A 20615-nucleotide genomic window follows, 5' to 3' on the forward strand; every position below is an offset into this window, starting at 1 on the left:
CTTTTTGCCACGGCTTTCCTTTCTTTTGAAAGCAATACCAATTCAACCACAGAAGTTTTAAGAGGCGAAACTTAAGTACTGTATGTGTAGAATTTCTGTAAACAGTGCTGCTCCCACCCTCAATTCCCACCCGGTTTTCCGGGGCATGCACACTGCAATAGGACGCTTCTTTATTTGGTACCATTGAGCAAGACTACTGCGAATGTTTTACTATTTGAAAATAATCTATACAGAGCAAAATTCAAAGAGTTTTCTCTTTAGTTCTTGGCCACCATCCAAAGACTGAAAATTCTGCCAAAAATTCAATGTGGCTGCTAAGAATTACAGCGAGTTCCAAGTCCACCCATCGTTTTGGAAGCATTAGGAGTGGCTGTACCAGCTGACCTGGCGTGATGTAAACATTACCACCAGAAATGAAGTACACACCTCTGTGATTTAGTTGTTTTATTTCGCTCTGGCAAGCAGCCACAAGACAGGCTATAGAAGAATAAATAAGTTAACTTAAGCAGATAGTGTAGCAGTTTATACAACCCAACATTGAGATGCTTGACTTTGTAACGACACGATTCGGTGTTCAGGCAGTAACTGACCAGATCTAATCTAAGTCAAGTATTTCCCCCTTTGGCCAAAAAGATTTTTAAACATGCCCTCAACCAACTCAACAATAATAAAATGTAGAAAAAAACCTCATACAGTCATATCCATTTGTTCCAAGTGTGTCAGTCTGTTCCAAAATACTTCTGTCCAAAGTGTGTTGGTGCAACAGGATGAACTTCTGTAGTTAAAATGGTGATCTCTGGGAATTCCTGGATGATCGATTTGGCACCTTTTGAGAGAGGGCAAAGGCAATAATGACTACAGCACAGCAGCTGTATTTCAGCACCACATGTTTAATCACGATTAGCAGAATTCCATAGATAAGTCAGGCTCTGTTCTTCCATCTCCGCTTCACGTTTCTGCCTTAGCTGACTGTCTCTGAGGAAAAACTTCCTGAATTTAGTGGATTGCTTCTTTGGGTTTTCTTATTTGGATTTTTCTTTTCTTTACCATACACGTATACTCCCAATCTAATCACCAAAGTGGTTGCAGACCGCCAGGAGTAACTCTCTGCAGTTCAGTTGACTTTTGATAGTGATTTCTGTTGGCGGACTGACTCAACACCATCCGTGGGCTGCTACAGTCCAGAGCAACAGCAGGACTGGCATTGCTCTGTGAGCCACTGAAGCATTCTGTGTACCTGGCAGCGCTGCCAATTCCCGCGTTTAGGAATACTTTACCATTTGCAGTTTTGCCATTAGGTGTAACAGGCCTTTTCCTTTCTGCTAGCCCACTCCACTGCCCACACCAAACACGTTGCTGTTCACCCTCAGTTTTACAGTTCAGCCAAACCCCCCCCCCAAACACCTTTCTTCTGAGGAAAGTGATGCTGCTGTCATTATTTGCCAAGGAACAGCTCTTCGCTGTCTGAAGTGTGTGACTAATGTAACTCTTCCCCATTAAACATACCTGTGCTTGCTCTTCTGTCCCCCTCGCGCCCCCTCAACTTACCGTGCGGTGTGGAGAATAGGCTTAGCAGGATAATGACACTTGGTTGTACGCCATGTTCTACAAGAACTTTGACAGCCTCAATGACAGTATTACCAGTACCTAAAAGGGGAAAAAGTGAGATTTTTTTTTTTCTTTTCCCCTGGTTGAAGAACTTGCCCTAGGCCATCCAAGACTATCTGTGTTAACATTGGTGTGTGACTGAATGATGAGACTGTCCTTTCCCACTGGAAAACTATCACCTCTGCGTGGATTAATTGTAGAAAACTCTGGTCTCCTGATGAAGGAACTTCAACTCTACTCTGAAACAGCCAACTCTGCCAGGTTTTAAGCACTGGAGTCGGTGGATTTTATTAAAGCCCTGAGGCAAAAAAAGCTCATCTAAAATAGTAAAATGGCAATCGAGAGCTCCATGTCTAGAACCAGAATTAAATCTTAAGACTGGAAAAGTTACTTCATCCTGACAAATTCCTTACCACGCTTACCAGATTATAATTTTTTTTGGTAGTATTAACTGTATTTGAAGTAATTTACTTTAGGATTATAATATTAATCCTAAAATGTCTTTTAATAGCATAAGAAAAATACTGTTTGAGTATTTTCTCATGGAAAAATTTTAAAAATTGAATTTATATCAAGTCTTAATGCTTCAACCTTTCTCACAAACACAGGCATGCCCAAATGATTTGCTCTGCATTCATGCTGGTGCAGGCTGACTAATATGTATTCTGGCACAGGCTGGTAAATTCCCTACTATGTCACCTAAACCAAGGAAAAAACCTAATCAAAGCCCCTGAAATCTGGAAATTTTCCTTTAAATTCAGCGCACTCACTGTCCAGATGAGTCTAACTGTACATGATGATGAAAGGCACTTACTTAGTATTGGGTACATAAGAAGAACTTTTCTCCTGTAAATGTCTGGTGGAAACTTAGCATAGTACACTTTCGCTCTTTGAGTCTCCTCGTCGCTCTGTATCAGGATTTTTCCTATGCGGATTGATCTACAGCAGTCTCGTAAACCTTGTTCCATTGCCTCGCCTCAAAAGGAGTAGCGAAAAAACCAACAACAAATTGTTACACACTAAGAAACGGCACAATTGCAAGATGCTACAATTAAATAGACAGTCCCAATACTGTATTGGTGGAGAGTTCTAAAAAGAAGATTTTTTTTTTTCTCAGTTCTAAGTGTTAAAAACACTTGAAGCTATTTTCCTTTTTTCTCCGTTTAGACAGAAAAACGAGTCTACTTGGTGTTACTTAGCTCCTGGGTATTAGTGTTGCCACACACCAGTGCTAATCTCTCGAAGGCAAGAGCTGGAAACGTCAAAACAGACGTATGGGGTTGGGAGAACATCTTTGAGCTCTGCCCAGAGACACCACGGTACAAAACGTAGTGCGGGAAGCTGTGGAGCCACGGGACTTTACATCACAGATACAAAGCTTTCTGCAGCACTGGGCAAAATAACAGCGACTCTACCACCGCTGAGCGGGGTTTATTTGGAGACCTGCCTCTGAGCAGAAGTAGTTAGCGGCAAACAAGGACGGACAGTTGGCCTGGCCCCTCTCCGTTAACAGCTGCTAGAGAAGAGGCCAGATGAAATCTGTTGCAGCTATGTGTCTCCTAAAAAGTTAATGCAACATATTACTTGACATTCTGTGATCAAGGATACCTAAGAAGGAATAACAGTGGGCAGGTTTGGGTAAAACTTTGCCATAGAGAAGTGCTGTTGCACATTTTTGAAAGGAAGTTGCTTACAGGTTTCCAAAATGTTTAATTCATGCTCATTCAACAACCAGAAACTGCCTACCGCTTCTCATTATGCTGACTCCACAGTTTCCCTTTTCAAATCTCACTCCTTCATACTTGTGCCCTGTGAGAGGAAAGAAACCAGACGTCAGTGGCAGTGATTGCTCTCTTCTGCCCCATCTTAATGCCCCTTTGAGGGACGGTGTTTTAAGTGACATTGGTGTGAATGGAACTGAGATCCCCCTAATACCCAGGGGACAACAGCAAGCTCCACACCTCTCAACAGGTGGCATGAACCAATATGCACACCATATCCTGCAGCCCTCAAACTAGCAATGGAAACAGGGCCAAAATTGTAATTTGTAAAGAACTCGTGCTTTTTTACCTTTGAAAGTCATGTCAGAAAAGTGGCAGAGAAGTGATCCTTTCAAAGTATGCATTTTATAACTCAGGTATTCTGTGATTATTTTAAATGAAGGACACTACGCAAAATAAAGGTAAACAGTATGTCCCTTAAGAAGCCTGGTAAATGCAGTCCAGGGCAGCAGGTGGAAGAGTTAGAATGATGCTACAATGCTACTGTCACTGTATTCTTCATCACTGAAAGAACAAGGTGGGCAGTGGTACATACATGAGAGAGATACAATCATCAGTACTGTGAGCTCAGGTCTCTTGTTAATTCAACCATAAAGACAGCAAAGCAATATTGTCCTAGTCATAGTTCTTCAGGGCTAACCCCAGAAGCTGGTAACGACCTTGACCAGCACCACTGCTGGGAAGAACAAGAACATGTGGTGATGTTCCTCACAGGTGTTGCCTATTCCCCTGCCTGACTGAAAAAAGTCCAGAGGCTCCCTTAAAGGAGAAAGAATAGGGTGTTTCACTGATGTTCCCTTGAGAGGTGTTCTGCTTCTGAGCCTGGAAGAGCATAAATCACCTGTGCTTGTGGCATCTTAGAAATGCTGAGACAGAAAGAACTCCGTATAGGTAAGCTGGAATTCATGCAGAAGCATTTGAGTTCTCAAGGGACGCTTCCTACTGGAAGAATTCGGCTGAGGCCATTTTAGCTCCCTTGCTGGGCACAGGTGTTGGAGTGCAAGGGCAAACACACTGACTGCAGAGCTAGGGCAGTTTCAGACAGCGAGACTGCCTACAGCCTGGCTAGGAGTAAGGGCAGGAAACAAAGTCTTTTCACCAAGGCGACGTGTGCTCAGAGGGCAAGGTCTGAGACTCTCTTTGCCCATGGCCAGGGCAGTGGCCCTCTCAAACAGAACTGTAGAGCTTCCAAGGAATGTTACTTGCAGGAGACCTGCCAGTCAAATTGTGTAACTCAGAGAGAAGACGGTCATCAATCTATCCGTCACCGACTGACCTGGAACAGATGTGACGCCAATGCTCAAGAAGTAAAGTAGCTGCTGTTTTATTTAGAAAGGAGCAAAGGTAAGTGATGGTGCCTCCTGAGTGCCTTCCTAAACTCTGTCTGGTTTCAGAATTGAGTGTTTTCAGTCCATCTTTTCTCTAATTAAAAGTAAAGACATACAAATGGTTTACTGCAAAGGTCAGAAGGGAAGGGGTGTGAATGTACAGAGCAGCTCTCACCCTGCAGACATGCCAGTGAAATTCTCAGGGGGAAGAGGACTCGCCTGGTGTATGTCTTACAGGTGTGCTGTGGTTTCACAGCGTGTACTTGCGTGTACTTCCCAAGAAGTTGCTGATGTAGTAAGCTGCTACCTCCGAGTAATGCATGCAACCTCACGTATCTTTACAGTTAATAGGAGCAAACCAAAATTACTGCAATGGGTTTCCTCTAGTGTCAACACAGCCACTTTTTATTTCCTGCTTATCGTCACTCCCAGCTGGCCCCCAGTTGCAAGCAGAGACAGATTTAGGCTGGCACTGCAAAACTGCTTGTGCCAAGTACTTTTTCTTTAATGGGCATGTGAAACATCATCAGTTTTAATTCAACATTGCAGTATGGGCAAGTAAACTGATCTTACACATACACTGATAAGTTTTCATCATGGTTTTGCCAGACCAATCGAAAACCTTACTAAAATGACAACTATATGACTGTATGTTTTGCTCAGTTGTGTTGTTACGCACCTTCTAGCTTTTTAAATACCGGAAGGGACCTTAACTCTGTACTCTACCCTGAATGTTAAAATGGTTTCAGCCTCGGGCTTCCCAGGGAAGTGGTCATGGCACCAAGCCTGGCAGATGGAGTTCAAGGAGCGTCTGGACGATGCTCTTAGTCACATGGCTCAATTTTAGGTAGTCCTGAGAGGAGCAGGGAGTTGGACTCGACAACCCTTAGGGGTCCCTTCCAGCTCAAGATATTCTATGATTGTTGTAACAGTTCCGTATTCTTTTATATTAGGTAAGCTTCCACTTCTAGTCCTACCTAGGGGACAAGTAATTTCCCACATACCTGTTGGAGTGGTGACGGTACATTCTGTGTATGGCAGTTGATTCAGTCCCTCTTCAACCACAAGTCTGATCTGTAGAACCAAACAGATTAGTCAGCTTAAAGAGATTTGTTATCTATGGAGATAAGATACCAAATGTTAGTAGTTTTTACAAGTAACATTTTAACAGCCTGAAGGGTCTAAAAGGGTCTCTTTAATAGCAGTTAGGGATTTAATTTAGACACTTTTTGGGGGCGATGCCTACATTTTGTCCACAAATCAAATGAAGGCATTACAAAACAAAATTGGGGGAAGGGGGGGGGAGGGTGTGTCATCAACAATCATAAAACTGACTTCATTTATATCTGGCAGGCACAGGCATCCCAGACCAATTTTTCTCAACAAATGAGTGAAGTACCAATGCAACTTCACTTTGCTGACAGAAAATACTAGTGAGAAAAAGGGAAAATTCACCCTCTCTCAGTTCCCCACTAGCTAGGCTCTGAGGTCTACTTTCACATCTGTATTTCTATGACTCAACTGCAGTGGGGCTGCCAGAACAGCCACAGAAGCTGCAGCAATGTAAACACACCACCAAGTGCCCAAAGACAAGTCAGGAGATCCAGAAATCTCTTTATCACCTTCTTCTTCTGGCACTTGCCAGCTGTGGTTACTACGGGATGCTCTGCCAAGCGCCTGTGCTTTCACACGGTACAGACAGCCCAGTTCAGCAGGGACATCTCTACTGGAGGTGCAGCTAGTAAGCCACACACCCCTCCAGCCTCAAGTGGCCAGAAAACCTCCAGCTCTCCCCTGGTGCTGGCCCTGCAGCTGTACCACAGGCAAAGTTACCAAAATGTATTCATCTGAACCCAGAACGATTGTCCATAAAAGATGCTCTGGGTATTAAAGATGTAGAAATTCTCTCTGCTAGTGAGCCAAAGATTCACAGGCCAGGGCGGCTCAAGGAAAGCTACTGCCAAGCCAAAGATGAAACCTGTTAAGCAAAAGTCACTGTAGGATGGCAGAAATGAGGTCATTGCTCCTGGGACCAAGCAAGTATACTGCTCACTTCAGATGTTTCTTATTTCAGAAACAAGCCAGAGCAGACTGGAAGATTTTTTTTCTGTTCTTCCATTCTGCCCTAGTTCCTAGCATACAGGCAGTCTCTACTAGAAATTAGAAACAGTCCCCTAGATTTACAATCCCTCTTTGAAGATATTTTTAGTCATTTTAGTACAACAATTTTTTCCTAGAGTTGGGTTTGTGGTGGCCATATTCAGAGGTGGTGGTCAGACTAAATCAGTGAAGGTGTCAAATGGTGCAACTGACATATAACGGGAGCAAAAGACTGAAAAAGCAATTCACAGGGTAGTATTTCCACTGCAGCAAAACTGCATATGGGAAGCAGGTCCTTCTGTTGACTCATTGCATGTTTGGTGGCTGTAGGAAGCATACATAGAGAAGCCACCTCTACTACCTTCCTCCTCTTCTTCTTCCTGTCTCTCTGCAAGTGGGTTTTTGACTCAGTCACTTTAATCCTGAGACTGAAGGCACCAGTGTTCTACTGAAAGACACATCTTCTCACATAAACAAACCAAGAAATCCTTGATTTAATTTTAGGTTTCTGGGACATTTGTAGACAATTCTATTTTTTTAAAGTTATTTCACCAAAGAAAGCCAACGTATGAGCCAGGTTTGGAAGAAACACATTTTTTCGTACTGCTGTCACGTTGACAGGGTTAGCATCGCTCTACATTATCTGCCAAAAGTTTAGAGTAAACCAGTGAAGGTCTATAGTCAAATAATCTCCTTAGTTTTACTACATGTATCAATGTTTTATGCAGAGGCTGGGAAGGATTCTTCTGTAAACTTGTCAGTGTTGATAAAACATTTATTTTTGCACTACGCTTTCTGCCGCTCCCACGCTCAGGGATTATCGTTTCCACCGCTTTAGTTTCTGGCCCCAAGAACCAGCAGCTCTGCTTCTCTCCCAGAGAGGTGGTTGTCATAGCTTGGAAGCTAAAACAGGTATCATTATGGCCCCACATGAAGCAGGGAAGTAAGGCTTTGGTCCCAAAGTAGAAGAGTCTGACCAGAAATTAAAACCATGAATTAAAGTTATCAATAAACAAAAATAAAGTCTATTTTTAATTGGGGGAAAAAAAAAAGCTAAAAGGGATGTTAAATTCTAGCAGGCCTAATTAAACTGTCAAGGCTTACAGAGTTATGCTGAAGTTTTAGATTAAGCATTTAATGCTGATATACAAAATTATATGTCAACATGCTCATTTATTACAGTTCTATGTTTAAGATTTGACCCAGAGCCTTTGCAGTAAGCAAAGGGAAATCCTGTTTGCTTCGAACCTTCATTAGTACAAGATCTGTTCGAACTGTTAGCAAACAAAAAAACAGTTAATAGACGTCCAGGGCATTTTAGCTAACTACCACATAAACATTTCAAGGAAATGAAAATGTTAGTGAAATCTACCTTTTCTCAGCCAATTAAGCACATGAATAAAGTCTCCTTACCACACTCAAATACCACTGAAGAAATCAGGTTTGACCAGTTCCTTAGAATCCATGAACAGAGAAATTTGGATACAGGCAACTACAGAAAGCAGGCTGACAGTACTCTCATTTAGAAGAGGTGTAATCACTAAGTAAGGAAACCAGCCAGGGTGCTGTGAGAGGTAGTGCTGCTCTGCCCAGACAAAACTGGAAAAATAGGAGCCCTTTCAGAGCCCCCCCAAGAAGCATCTGTGATCCTCAGCAGTTGCATGTTACAACTCTTCTGCCTGCCTGCAGTTTGGAAAAAGGTGAAGCATTTAAATGCCAAGAAACCAGAATTCAAGTAAATTCTGGAGTGACCATTATTATCTTCCCCTGTTTGTGGGAAGACGGTAGTCTAACTGTATTTTATGTGATAGCCATGCATCACCTAATTTCCAAGATCACAGTAATTCCTAGAGGGATCCTCTAACCCATTATGTTGTAGCTTTTCTTGGAAGCTGAAGGGAAGGCAGAGTAGTGGGGCTGTCAGCCATACTTCGTATCTATACAGCTCTCTGCACCTCAGGATTTCAAACCACTTTTGAAGTATGTGTCATCACCCCCCTGAAAGAGAGGCAGGCGGGCAGAAAGGTGAAGTGACCTGTTCAGTGTTATGCAGGGAGTTGCTGTTAGGGCTGAGAAACTAATTAATTCCTCAACCTCAGACCTCCAGTCAAACCACAAAATCTACCTTCTGCTGAAAAGCACCACTGTACTTGTGAACTGAGGCTGTAGGTCAGTGATGTAAATGACAAACACCTGCCTGAATCCAGGCTGCAAGTCAATTTTGCTTGGTCCCTGCCAAAACTCTAGACGTGCAATGTCCTCGACACCTCTGGGAGATGGCTCCTCTTCCTGTTACTCACCTGGTCTCTCAGCCCACAACACACTGCTCAGCTGGTGTGCAGCACCAGCTTAACTTCACAGAGCTGGACCTAGCTTACTGTGTACCTCCTACTGAGCAGGCCTTGGAAAAAAAAATCTCAGGTGGTCTCAGTAAAAATGCTACGGGCTTTGTGAGCATCTCACTAGTTCTACAGCAGTCCTGCAAGGTGACATCAATTAAATGCTTCCACAGTGCCTGGGTGCTGGGCAGCACACATACAAGGGTTCAGTGTGAGCCTCTTGCACTGACAGGAGTTGCCTGCCAGTGTTTCTCAAATTGGTCTCACTACCACTTTGAGGTCTACCTGTCCAGATGTCTACTACCACAAGTCATAGTGATTGATCGTCTCCTGTGTTACAGGCTGACTTCCCACAGCTGCCTCTCCTCCTTCACAAACATAAGACAGGTTGTCTTCATCCTCATGACTTTAACCCCACATCTTTCAGCTTCAGGATCACAGCACTGGCAGTGGCTTTCAGAAACTCCCTGCTAACCTTTACCGCCTGTTATCTTCGAGCATTTCTTTTGTGTGAAACAAACTGACAGAAGTAAAAACTGTACCACCAGAAATTCATCAGCTTTAGAATCCCTCCTTAAGACCTCTTCCTATGGTGACCTTATGATATACTGCCACTAACAACTGTCAAGCTAGTAGCAAACTTAACTTCATTCTCATTTTTAATCTGCAACAAGATGTATTTTGTTACCCTACAATCTCATGCATATGTTTCTTCTCTTCATGTGTTGCATCATGCCATTAAGCTCTGTTTGCTAACTGGCTGGAAAACATAGCAAGTCTTAACTATGTTTGCACCCCACCAAGTTTAGTAGAGACCACCTCCCACATGAAACTGTAACTGTTCTTCACCACACCTAGGAATAGCATACAAAAAATGAGATAGTCCTACACATTATTTTGCATAAAATTCCTCCTACAAAATGGAAAACAGACTAGCAGGTTCTGTAGCAAACATCTGCACAACCAGCAAACAGAGGCGTTTCTGTGAAGAGCAGCTCCCTATCTGTACAAGTGCTGGCCAGCCAATAGAAGATGCTGCTGGTACAAGGGCCTGAATTTAAGTCACTGCCTGGAAGCTGCAGTTTTCAGCAATGAGGGGGAAAAAAATCAGTGCTTCCCTCAGAATGGCACAGGACCTCCAAGTAAAGTGAGAAGGTAAGTGGGAGAGGTCCTTTGCACTAATTAATGACAATAAGGTACAGTCAAGACTGTTAAGGGTTTTCCTGTCAGAATAGCCATTGTTTATCTCTTTTTAAAAATACAGATTCGGAACACAGTGCTTCTCTTTAATTCAAAGAAGTTGGCAGGAATGAATGCTCCTTAAAGGCTGCAGCATGATGGGAACCTAATACAAGGTAAAATGAGAATGTTAACCAGAAACCCTTCCTGTGAAAGGAGTACTGGTGAGGAAGGGGCCTGACCCCGGCACTGGAGCCCTATACCCTGTAAATGTGTGGGATTGCTGGTGTTGACCTTTGTTGGCTTCCTGAATCTTAGTTGCATATTTAAGCACGTGAAGAACCTGAAACTACAAACTGCAGGAAGAACGGCACATAGCTGAGCTTATCTATCACAGATGGTGGATGTGTCCTGGGCTGTTCCTACCCGTCCAATGAACTATAAAGGACATGTATCTATTTAAACGGTATCTGCTGAGAACTGCTCCACAGAATGAAGTTGGGGCTGTGACTTTCTGCCTGTCCGTTATGAAGTACTATTGGCAAAGGTGGCATTCCAGTCAGTCACTTGATCTACGAGTTATGAGTGATAGGATTTGTTGGCTTGGGCCTTTACTGTTCTCGGTGAATGGGAATGCAAGAAACATCCTCAAGAAGGGAAAAGCAAGGGGGAAAGTGGAAAAGCTGCAAAGATAAAAAGCACTGCAGTCACAATCTTAGGTTGTGGTCATATCTAAGCCCTGAGCAAGCCTGGATCAGGCATGGATTAAGATTGGGCTCATCACAGGAAACCTGCCTGCTGTAGCAAATGGTGCTGGTAATTGAATGGTCATGGGACTCATCTTTGCTAGAAGGGGAAAGGACTTTCCTTGCATGGCTTTGCAAACAGCAAACACCCTCATGAATACAAGGAAGTGTATGTGTGGGCATGAGTGGTGTGGTTTTCTTTAAGCATGTAATTTAAATGAGATAAAGGTTGCTTTCCCAACAGTCTTTGTTCTGACTTACTAAAACGTGTGAAAACTTCAAATTGCTTTGTCCCCGCTAGTAACTACCATATGGCTAAAAACATATTCCCAGTGTGGGTGCACTGAGAGCTACTAATCTAATACACAATAAGTGCCAGGAGGCACTTCTGCATGCAAGCAATTGTTAAGATCTAGACTGTAAGAAATTGTACAGCTCTGTTCACAAGATCAAAAGTACTGTTTCAAAGTAAAACTGAATTATCTCTAGCCTCTGTGCATCTGTTTTTAAACAGTATTCTCTTATTACTACCGTGCTCTGTCCTGAAGTAGTTGTGTTTAATAACAACATGGTTTCTGGAACCCTCTGAGATGAAAGCAGACCATAATAGAGAACAGAAGGCCCTATACAGAAAGTTGCTGTCAAACAGCAACTTTCTTTGGGTAGAAAAGTTGCTCTTGCACCACCATTATTCTATCATGAAAGACCCATTTTATGGAAGAGTTACAAAGAAGCATATCAAGAAGAAGAAATTCTTCACCTACCAGACGATCAGCAGAAAATACGAAGTCTCCTCTACTGGATTTCCTGAAAAAGGTAATAATTTATATTTTAAATTGGGGAGTAATTTTAAGAACATTGCTTAAATATACTATTAATTCAAGGACAATATATTCTAAAGGCAGTTCAGAGAAAAGTCTCCTACCATATACAAAATTTATCCCACAGAGATTCTGCTTCATGGGTTTCCTGCTTGGTAGCAAAGACTGAGATGCAGTGAGCTAACACAGAGGTTTGCTTCTTACTACTGGCAATGTTGCTGCGCTGTACCAGTAGCAATTAGAGCATGAAAACATAAGGATGATATTCTGTAAGTTTTCCATTGTACTACCGTTCCTGCTCAATTCCAAAACACCTCACAAGCTTAGATGTGCACCAAGCTGGTACATCTCCTACAGCTCTGAGCAAGAGACTTTTGCTCCGCCCATTCTTAAGTCAATCACAAACCTTGGGACAATGACAATGCAGATCCCTAGCCTTGAGACCGAGTTAACACACCTGATAAGCAGGATATATATGTATCTTATCTGCAGTTCATCCATAGTGTGACTAGATTAGTGAACCTGAGACTAAAATGAGCAGGAACTAACAAGTATTCCCATGAAAACACCTCTCTGCCATTTTATTAGCCTGGGTGCAACTTTTTGCTCCTGTGACTAGCATGGCTTTTGGCCCATTCAGAAGACAGACTAAGCTCACTTCCTCCTGCTACATACCGTGTAAATATGCCATGTTAAAAGCCTCAATTTTAAAAGCAGTTTTTAACACCTTGCTTCCCATGTCAAGCCCAACTGTCACTACACAGGAGTAGGACAAATTTCCAATTAAGGAGCCAAAGCATCAACATCGTAAGCAGGTACTTTTTAATGAAATTTTCTATTAATCACAGCAGGCATACCCCTCTCTCATTTTCAAACCATGATACTCTGGATGTCTCCTTAAATACCATAAAGAGAGTTTTGCATTTAATCCCCAAGATTCTGCAACGTCTTACATTTACATGAGTGAAAGTCAAGAGGTTTGTCTGCTTATTTCCTGTGCAACTGGTAATTTAGCCACTAAAAAAAGCACTTTTAATCTTCCAGACTATGATGTTTCAGGAAATTTAGCCGTATTTCATGAATGGGTGCTAAGACAAACCCAACAATGTCAAGACTGCGGTTTTGACTGCAAAGCATACATGCTTAGAGTGAATACTACGAGTTATTAATACAGATTACTAGGCTTTATATTAACTACTCTGTCCTTACAGAGAGACACAGATGTTTTTATGCACAGTTCACTGAACACCCTTAGTCAGTTATGCCTGGTTTTTTGAGGGGAGGAGGACAACAGAAAACAACAGTGCATAAAAATGAGAGACAAATAAGAGTAATACTGAAATTGACAGACCTCTTGTACACCGGCAGCTGGAAAGCTGTGACCAGATTTCAAGCCCCACATCATGTGAGAATTGCTAGGGGCCAGAAAAAAAAGCTTCTGTGAAAACACTGTAACTGTTCACCTTAAATACCAGATAGAAGTATAGAATGTCATGACGGATGGCAGACTGGTGACTTTTCCACCTTTTTAATCAAGTAACAAGACAACATCTGAAAAAGTGAGGCATTAAAACCTGACTGTTGTAGTACACAGCTAACAATATGAACATTGTGTTAAACAATATAAATTAGTTTCATTTTGTTTCTGAAGGTATGGAAGCATGGCTGATGTACAATTAAAGTCACATGCATGTCTTAAGAGGTGAGAAGAAATGTTTTTTGGGAATGTACCATAACACAAGCTAACTGCATGGTTTCTTCCTCCTTTAGCACTTGGTACTAGTTACAACCACTGATATGGCTGTAGGCTCTGTGGGTCATGGTCTGACATGCATTAGTAATTCCTGTTTCCCTAGTTACCTTATAGAAGAACTTCTTGAGAAACACCCAGGGTACTGTGAAGGCAAGACTGAAAAAAAGCCGCCTCCCTAAACAGAATTTGTAAAAGCCCTTTATAAGAAAACTTAAGGCACCACTGTTGCAATTAGGGGGAGATGATATAGCTGGGAAACAGGACCATGTTCTACCTGCAGCACTTCAGTACTTAATGTACTTCAGTACTTGATTTTTTTCAGTGCCTGGGCTGGGGGGGTGGTATGTGAAAGGGATCCCAGCCTTCTTGCCTGCAGTAGTCATCTTTACTCATCACAGGCGAGTTACAGACTCCTGAATCATCCTACTCTGTATAGCAGTCAGGACTGCGTGTGTCCTACCGCTTTACTGTCTTCATTTCCATATTGTTCACTCAGTTCCCTAGGGAATAAGAAGCTTTAGCGGAACACAACAGAATGATCTTGCATAACAGACACAATAACCTTTAAATACCTGTATTTAAATGATGTCTATTGTTAAATCAGGAGTTAAAATGACACTACCAATCTGAGCTAATGAGTTTGCTTCTACAGAAACCACAGCTCTACATTACAAATTGCTGCACTACTTATTTCAGCTTCCAGATCCCTGGTTCTAATCTGTGCAGGCCAGAAATTACTTTGCGATCACACCCTCCATAGAAAGAGGCTGTAACTGTTTGTTCCCAAATGTTCAATACTTAAATGCATCAGTTCACATCCTATTAGAGGACTCAAAATTCATACCCAACACACACACTGTAAAAGGCATCTGCCCACCTGTTAAGCATTCACTAGATGGAAAACTGAACAAGCCTGAGGAAAAAACCAAGCAAACCCATGCACCCTCAAGTTGATGTGATCTATCCATCTCCCTGATTCTGGCACACAGACCTTGTTCTTGTTAACTTTAATGAAGCAAAAGAAATACATGACCATTTTAGTCTATGAGATGGCCATTACTGATTCAGCCAGCTGTCTCTGAACCCACCACAGGACATGATAACCAGATGTGGTTACCACATGAAGGTGGGTTTTTCTTTTATAAACTGGACAGTTATTCCAATTGAAAGGCTGTGATGTCTTTCTCTGAATCCTCTCAGGAACAAGTAAAGAGCCTTCCACTTTTCTGAGCAGCTCACACAGAGTGCCCAAGGTCTTCTGCATCTGGCCTGACCATCCTTAGCTCCATGAAAGCATGCCTGATTCTAACTTGCATTGCACTGGGAGTATCTATCCCTTCCTTACTTCACAGTAAGTTCTAAATTGACTGTTTTTTTCCCCTACCTTTGTTCTGTTTCTCTCCACCCAGTAGCTTGCCTTTTAATTTCTGCACTTTTCAGGTGATTGCTGTACCTGGAACATCCATCTTCTGCAGCATTAAGTAACCCAAATATCCTCCTCGAGTTAAGGCAGCTCTGGTGTTACCTGTTCTTTTTTTAATCCAGAAAGAAAGATTAAGTGATAGGTATCTAATTGCCCTGTAGATGACACAGCTTCTCCCTCTTCCCCAAGCAATGTATGTGAACATACCCTTTTGTCAGTTTAAATTGGATTTTTTTGACCAGTAGCTCCTCTTAGCCATATAGCTGCTTATTCACAAATACAATACTTCTGAGGAAGGGGAGTTTCTTTTAGCACTTGGTTTGAATGCTACAGTGGTCATAGAGTTGTCTTAAGGCAGATTATACCTGCCCAGGGAAAGGTTACTGGAACAGTTTCTAACCAGTGCGTTAAAATGGTTCATGGTTGGACTCAATGATCTTAAAGGTCTTTTCCAACCTAAATGATTCTATGAAAAGATCCTCTCACCTTTGCAGCTGAGCATGTTTTAGCATCTTTCTGAATGACAGGCACTAAAATAGGCCAGTCTGAGGACTCTTATTTACTGAGATGCAGCTGACTTTCTGGGACAGAATATAAAAATAAAGTTTCCCTACTGTCCTTACGTACAAAGCCTACACCTGCCCTTCTGAGCAGGCTGTTGTCCAGTTTTCATCACTGGCTGGGAAGGGAGCTTGGAAGTGACAATTACATCTCCACTGCCAGGGCAGTGTCACGCTCAGAATAAAGCACGGTTTGCTATCACTGCAGCTGTTATGACTAATTCATTATTTACAAGTCTTATTCTGTACTTCCCCTTACCAAAGTCTTGTGCAATGAAGCTGATGCAACTCTAAAAAAAACACTCTTCAAAGTTAAAATACCAGCTGCTGGTTTCTGGATAAGCTCACTATAACCAGAAACTTAATAAACATTTGCAAGAGTTCAAAACCTACTTACAACAACATAGTAATAAAAAAGCCTAGCTGGGTACAGTAACCACATTGCTAGCATTCGCCTAGATATCAAAACTATACGCTATTTCCTTTTCACTAACCTCAAAACCTTTTATAGGCCATCACCAAGCCTAGTCTAGATTTCCTCCCTCTCCCTCTCTCTCTGCTTAGCCCACTCACAACTTCCCTTTCTGCTCTGCAGGGAAGCTGCCAGGCAGACATTCTCACCTGCAGAGATCTTTTGTGTGGTCTTGCCACAATTGCCCTCCTTACATCAAGACTGCACCACCTCTGTGTGCTTCTGTCTGCAATGAGATTATGTTTTTCCACAATGCTTTGAAGATTAAAAAAAAAACTAGTTTAAGGTAACAAGGCTCATGTAAGCTAATAAAATTAATGTAGGTATTATCTTTGAGAGAATATGATTAGTTCTGCATAAAAATGTATTTGTGTTACTAGCTACAAAGTTAAGCACTTGAGAACCAGGAAATAGCAAAACGTAGACTATGCAGATTAGCAGATACGAAACAAGGGGAAGAACTCTATCTGTGCTATGCGTTAGTTATTGCAGATGTTAGCAAGCCAATGCGTTGCAGGAAGAGGTTTTATTCAGAACCTGATCACTCTGTCGATAAACTTGATTCCACACCTCTGTGCTACTGGTGGTCCTTCCATCACAGGAGGCAAGTTGTGCTTTTAATAGATGGCGGCTACTTATGTTTGTCATATGTTGCATGCTAAATTTAATACCTTACAATATCACCTTCCAAGTGCTGAACAATCAAAGCTACAAATGTGATCAGTGGAAGGTGTGGTTTCAACATCTGAGACGCTATGTAAGGCATAATAAAACGTTTGGTCTTAAGTGTCTCACGTTGGATGTTCAGCAGTGGGGCACAATTTTGCATGGATTTCTGCACTTCAGCCTAAGATTTGTAAGACTGGAATAACACTTTCATGTCTCACAAGATACGGTGGCAGCAAGGACTCTTGGTGACACAAAGTGACAACAATGGAAAACAATGCCTTCAAAAAAGGCAGTCTCCTTTGCAGGTAATGTGCCCTAAGTAAACAAACTGTTGTCTCCTTGCCTGCCTCCCTCCTTAATACAGTCTCTCTCCCATTCCTCCCAGCCCACCATGGTCTAGTCTCTACACTATCCCTGACTTCTTGTTCCAAAGCTATTCTTTTTGCCTAATTTGTTCCAGTCCCTGCTCCTCAAACATGTGATTCCAGTTCACTTTCATTTCAGCTCATGCCACTTTTCTCCAATCTTTTCTTTTTTCTAGCGCTCTCAGGCTGCCCTTGTGATCTGTTTTCTTCTGGCCATCCTTGTCCCAAAATCCTTAACACCTGCCCGCCCCCCACTAATACCGACTGCAAAGACTTAGCCCTTATGTTTTCCTTACCATGGCAGTCCCCATCTTCAGCAAACTTGTGTGATTTCCCTGCCATTTATTCCCAAACCTATCACCTGTCCTTTGCCAACCTTTAAATCCAGGCTGCGCTCCTACACCTGCGTTGTTGTCTTAATCCACTTCCACAAGAACGCTACAGATCCAGTCGCTATTCCTTCAGTAGCTCACTGAACGTCTGCGAGGGGAGGGGGGCACAGGGTTGTTAACATACTTTTAAGGCTGGTAAGGCAGCGCAACGGCGATCTCGTCAGCGCTCAACATTGTGGGAAGTTTGCACATGCTTATTTGATGTAGGGTTCAGAAACTGGTACAGGCCGGCCTGCCGCTGCGAGCAGGCAAGTTTCCTGCTAATGCGACGTGGAACGTAGTGCTCACAACCACCTGCAGAGACTGGGAAGGCATCCCTGCCCCATCCTGCGTACCGTACACCACGTCCAGGCAACACCACATCCAGGCAGCGGTAAGGAGACCCAGCTCCTCCCGGGGCACGGCGGTGGGACAATGAGCTACAGCTGCCTTTCTCAAGGGTTTTATCCTCCTTTTTGTACGGGGAGAAGGGTTTTACCCTCCTTTTTGTATGTTGAGGATGATGTGGCAAGCGAGCTCCGAGCCGTCCACGGTGTGGGGGTACGCAACGCCCCCCCCCCCCCCCCACGCATCAGGGAGCGCAAAAAAAAAAAAAAAAAAAAAAAAATCTCGAAGAGGTTTTTAAAAGCCGCCGAATTCCCGTCTTTGTCACCGACGGCCCCGGCTACCGAAGCCCCCCGGCGCGCTGCCGGCCGCTGAGGCGAGGGGCGGGCCGGGCGCAGCGGCGGCGCACACCCCCCCCCCTTCCCCTCCGGCCACACGTCAGCAGCAATGGCGGCAGCGCCCCGAACCGCCGGCGTTAAGCCCGGCACGGGAGCACGCCCCGACGAGACACCCGCCCGCCGCACCCCGGGCTCGGCCACCCCGCTGCCGGGCTCGCCGCGCCGGGAGACCCACGGGCAGCGGTGGCCGCATCCCCTCAGGAGACGGCGCCGAGCGGGATCGGCGAAACGGCGGCTCCCTGAGGGAAGATTCCCCCCCCCCCCCCCCCGCCCCGGCACCTCAGCCGCCGCCCCGCCCCGGCTCCTCCTCAGGCCACGCTTCCCGCCGCCCCGCGGCCTCCCCGGGCCCGCCGGTCGCTCACTTGTCCCTGATGATCGTCTGGAGCTCCCGGAGCTGGTCGTTCATGGGCAGCAGCTTCAGCTGCGGCCCGATCGGCGGCGCGCCGCCCTCCCCCGCGGGGATCGTCGGCCCCGCCGCCGCCGCCGCTGAAAGCCCGTTGCTGCTGCTGCTGCTGTCCGGGCTAGGGCAGCCGCTGTCCTCACCGGGCTCCGCGAAGCGGATCAACCGGGAGCCGCCGCCCGCTGTCGCTGTCGTCGCCGCCGGCGGCTGCTCGTCCTGCGGCCGCGGGCCGAGCCGCTGGTTCTGGCAGGGCATCGCCTCCATGCGCCGGGGCGCGCGCCCCCGCCGACCGTTGCCGCCACGCGCCGCGCCGGCTCCGCTTGCGCCGCCGCCGCGGGGGGGGGGGGGGGGGGGGGTAGAAGGGGGGAGGGAACGCGGCGGCCCGCCGTCGCTCTATTGGCTGAAGGCGCCGCCGCTCAAAGCCGCGGCGGGAGGGCAGGCAGGGGAGGCGGGGCGCGGCGCGGCGCGGCGGGCCTATCGCTGCTTCCCGGAGGGGTGACGTCGCGCCGCGGCAGCTTTCCCGCGCTTCGCGCCTCTTTCCCTCTGTGTGAGGCGATAGCGGCCCGTCGGGGTCCGCCGGCAGCCAGCGCTCCGCGGGGGGAGCCTCGCCCCCGGCCTCCTCCGGCTTTCCGGCGAGTTTTCGGCGAAGACCCGCTGTCGGCTGCAGGGCCCACTCGGGGAGGGGCTGAATGCCGCCCCGCCGCATGGCACGAAAGGTCTGCTGCAAGGTTTTTATCTGGTTGGGTTTTGATTGTTTTATGAGGGGTACTGTTTTTTCAAGATAGTGGAAAGAGTAATAGACGTAAGATTAGTGCAGGTTCAGGGGAGAAGAAGAGGTAGGATGCGAGGAAGTCCGAGTACGAAACTGTGCATCTCTCCTGAATACAAATGCCCAATTGTCAGCTTGTGTGTATGCAGAGACATCCCAGATCGATCCGACCTGCAGCACAGGCTCTCAGCTGTGATACGTGTCCAGTATTTCCACCCTGTCGAGCTCTTTGGATGTGCGCTACACGGAGTATCCTGCGCGCGGATAAAAGAACCCTGACTTGCGGTAGCGCGGTATATTTGACGCAGCTCTGGTGCCTCTCTAATGGAGCCTTACAAAAATCACTCGACAAACTTGTATTGTTAAACCTCACAACACCATTCTGAGACAACTGTATTATTATGGTCTCGTCTTCGTTAAACAGGGAGAGAAGAGCAGGCTCCATATGCCTGTACGCTGCGTCAGTGATAGAAGCTGTTACGTACTTCCGATAAGACCCGAAAATTGAAGATGGAAAAAACGCGGTTGATCGTTCAGTTCATACTCTCTTTAGTACAGACCAGCACTAATTTTTTGTCTAACGTAGTTTCAAAGTTCTGAAGCAAGCCCCAAAGGCATAAGAAATAAACATAGTCCTCTCATGAAATATGAAGAGGAATGTTTAGTGTTCTGATGCAATATTGAAAATGACATTCTGTCATTCACCTAACACTGAAAAAACACATCAGCAGACTGGTGGAGAGGAGGCGATTAATTCTGAAAAAGGGATTAAAAGCGCGAAACGCTAGCAGCTTAGTTTACAGATAACTAAGGGGTGGCTACAGCCCACGCTGTAAACATTTAAGAAGGGTGAGAAATTATTAACGCTGATAGAAGGAAGGAGTGCTGGAAGTAATGGGATCCCATTAAATATGGGAAAGCTAAAGATAAATACCTGGCAAATCATTGTCACAATGGAAATGTGATAGGATAGTTGGTATCCCCTCATTTAGGACATTTAGAATTAAAATGGCTAAGACGTGAGAAAATTACCTGCACTGAAAAATCTGGCATTACATATATGTGTATGTACTTACAATATCAAATGGCCATGTGGTATTTGGTGGAAAATTTTATAATTAGTAATTTTAATATTCCATTATCATGAACTGAGCAAAAAATCAGCTTTAGAATTCCCATTTTCTGTGC

The 20615-nt window shown here is 44.7% G+C and overlaps 1 protein-coding gene across 1 annotated transcript; it reads right to left on the reverse strand.

Annotated features, from left to right (window-relative positions):
• Window positions 1–429: 429 nt before the first annotated feature.
• On the reverse strand, window positions 430–18984 carry LOC115333565 (uracil phosphoribosyltransferase homolog). The gene is made up of 7 exons (XM_029996654.2): window positions 18621–18984; window positions 11846–11888; window positions 5722–5791; window positions 3355–3417; window positions 2423–2584; window positions 1549–1647; window positions 430–826 (listed from the first exon to the last, which is right to left on the reverse strand). The coding sequence occupies exons 1-7, from the start codon at window positions 18920–18922 to the stop codon at window positions 720–722; spliced, it is 846 nt and encodes a 281-aa protein (XP_029852514.1). The 5' UTR covers window positions 18923–18984; the 3' UTR covers window positions 430–719.
• Between the last annotated feature and the right edge of the window lie 1631 nt (window positions 18985–20615).

Source organism: Aquila chrysaetos, chromosome 21 (assembly GCF_900496995.4).
Source record: "Aquila chrysaetos chrysaetos chromosome 21, bAquChr1.4, whole genome shotgun sequence".
Taxonomy (NCBI): domain Eukaryota; kingdom Metazoa; phylum Chordata; class Aves; order Accipitriformes; family Accipitridae; genus Aquila; species Aquila chrysaetos.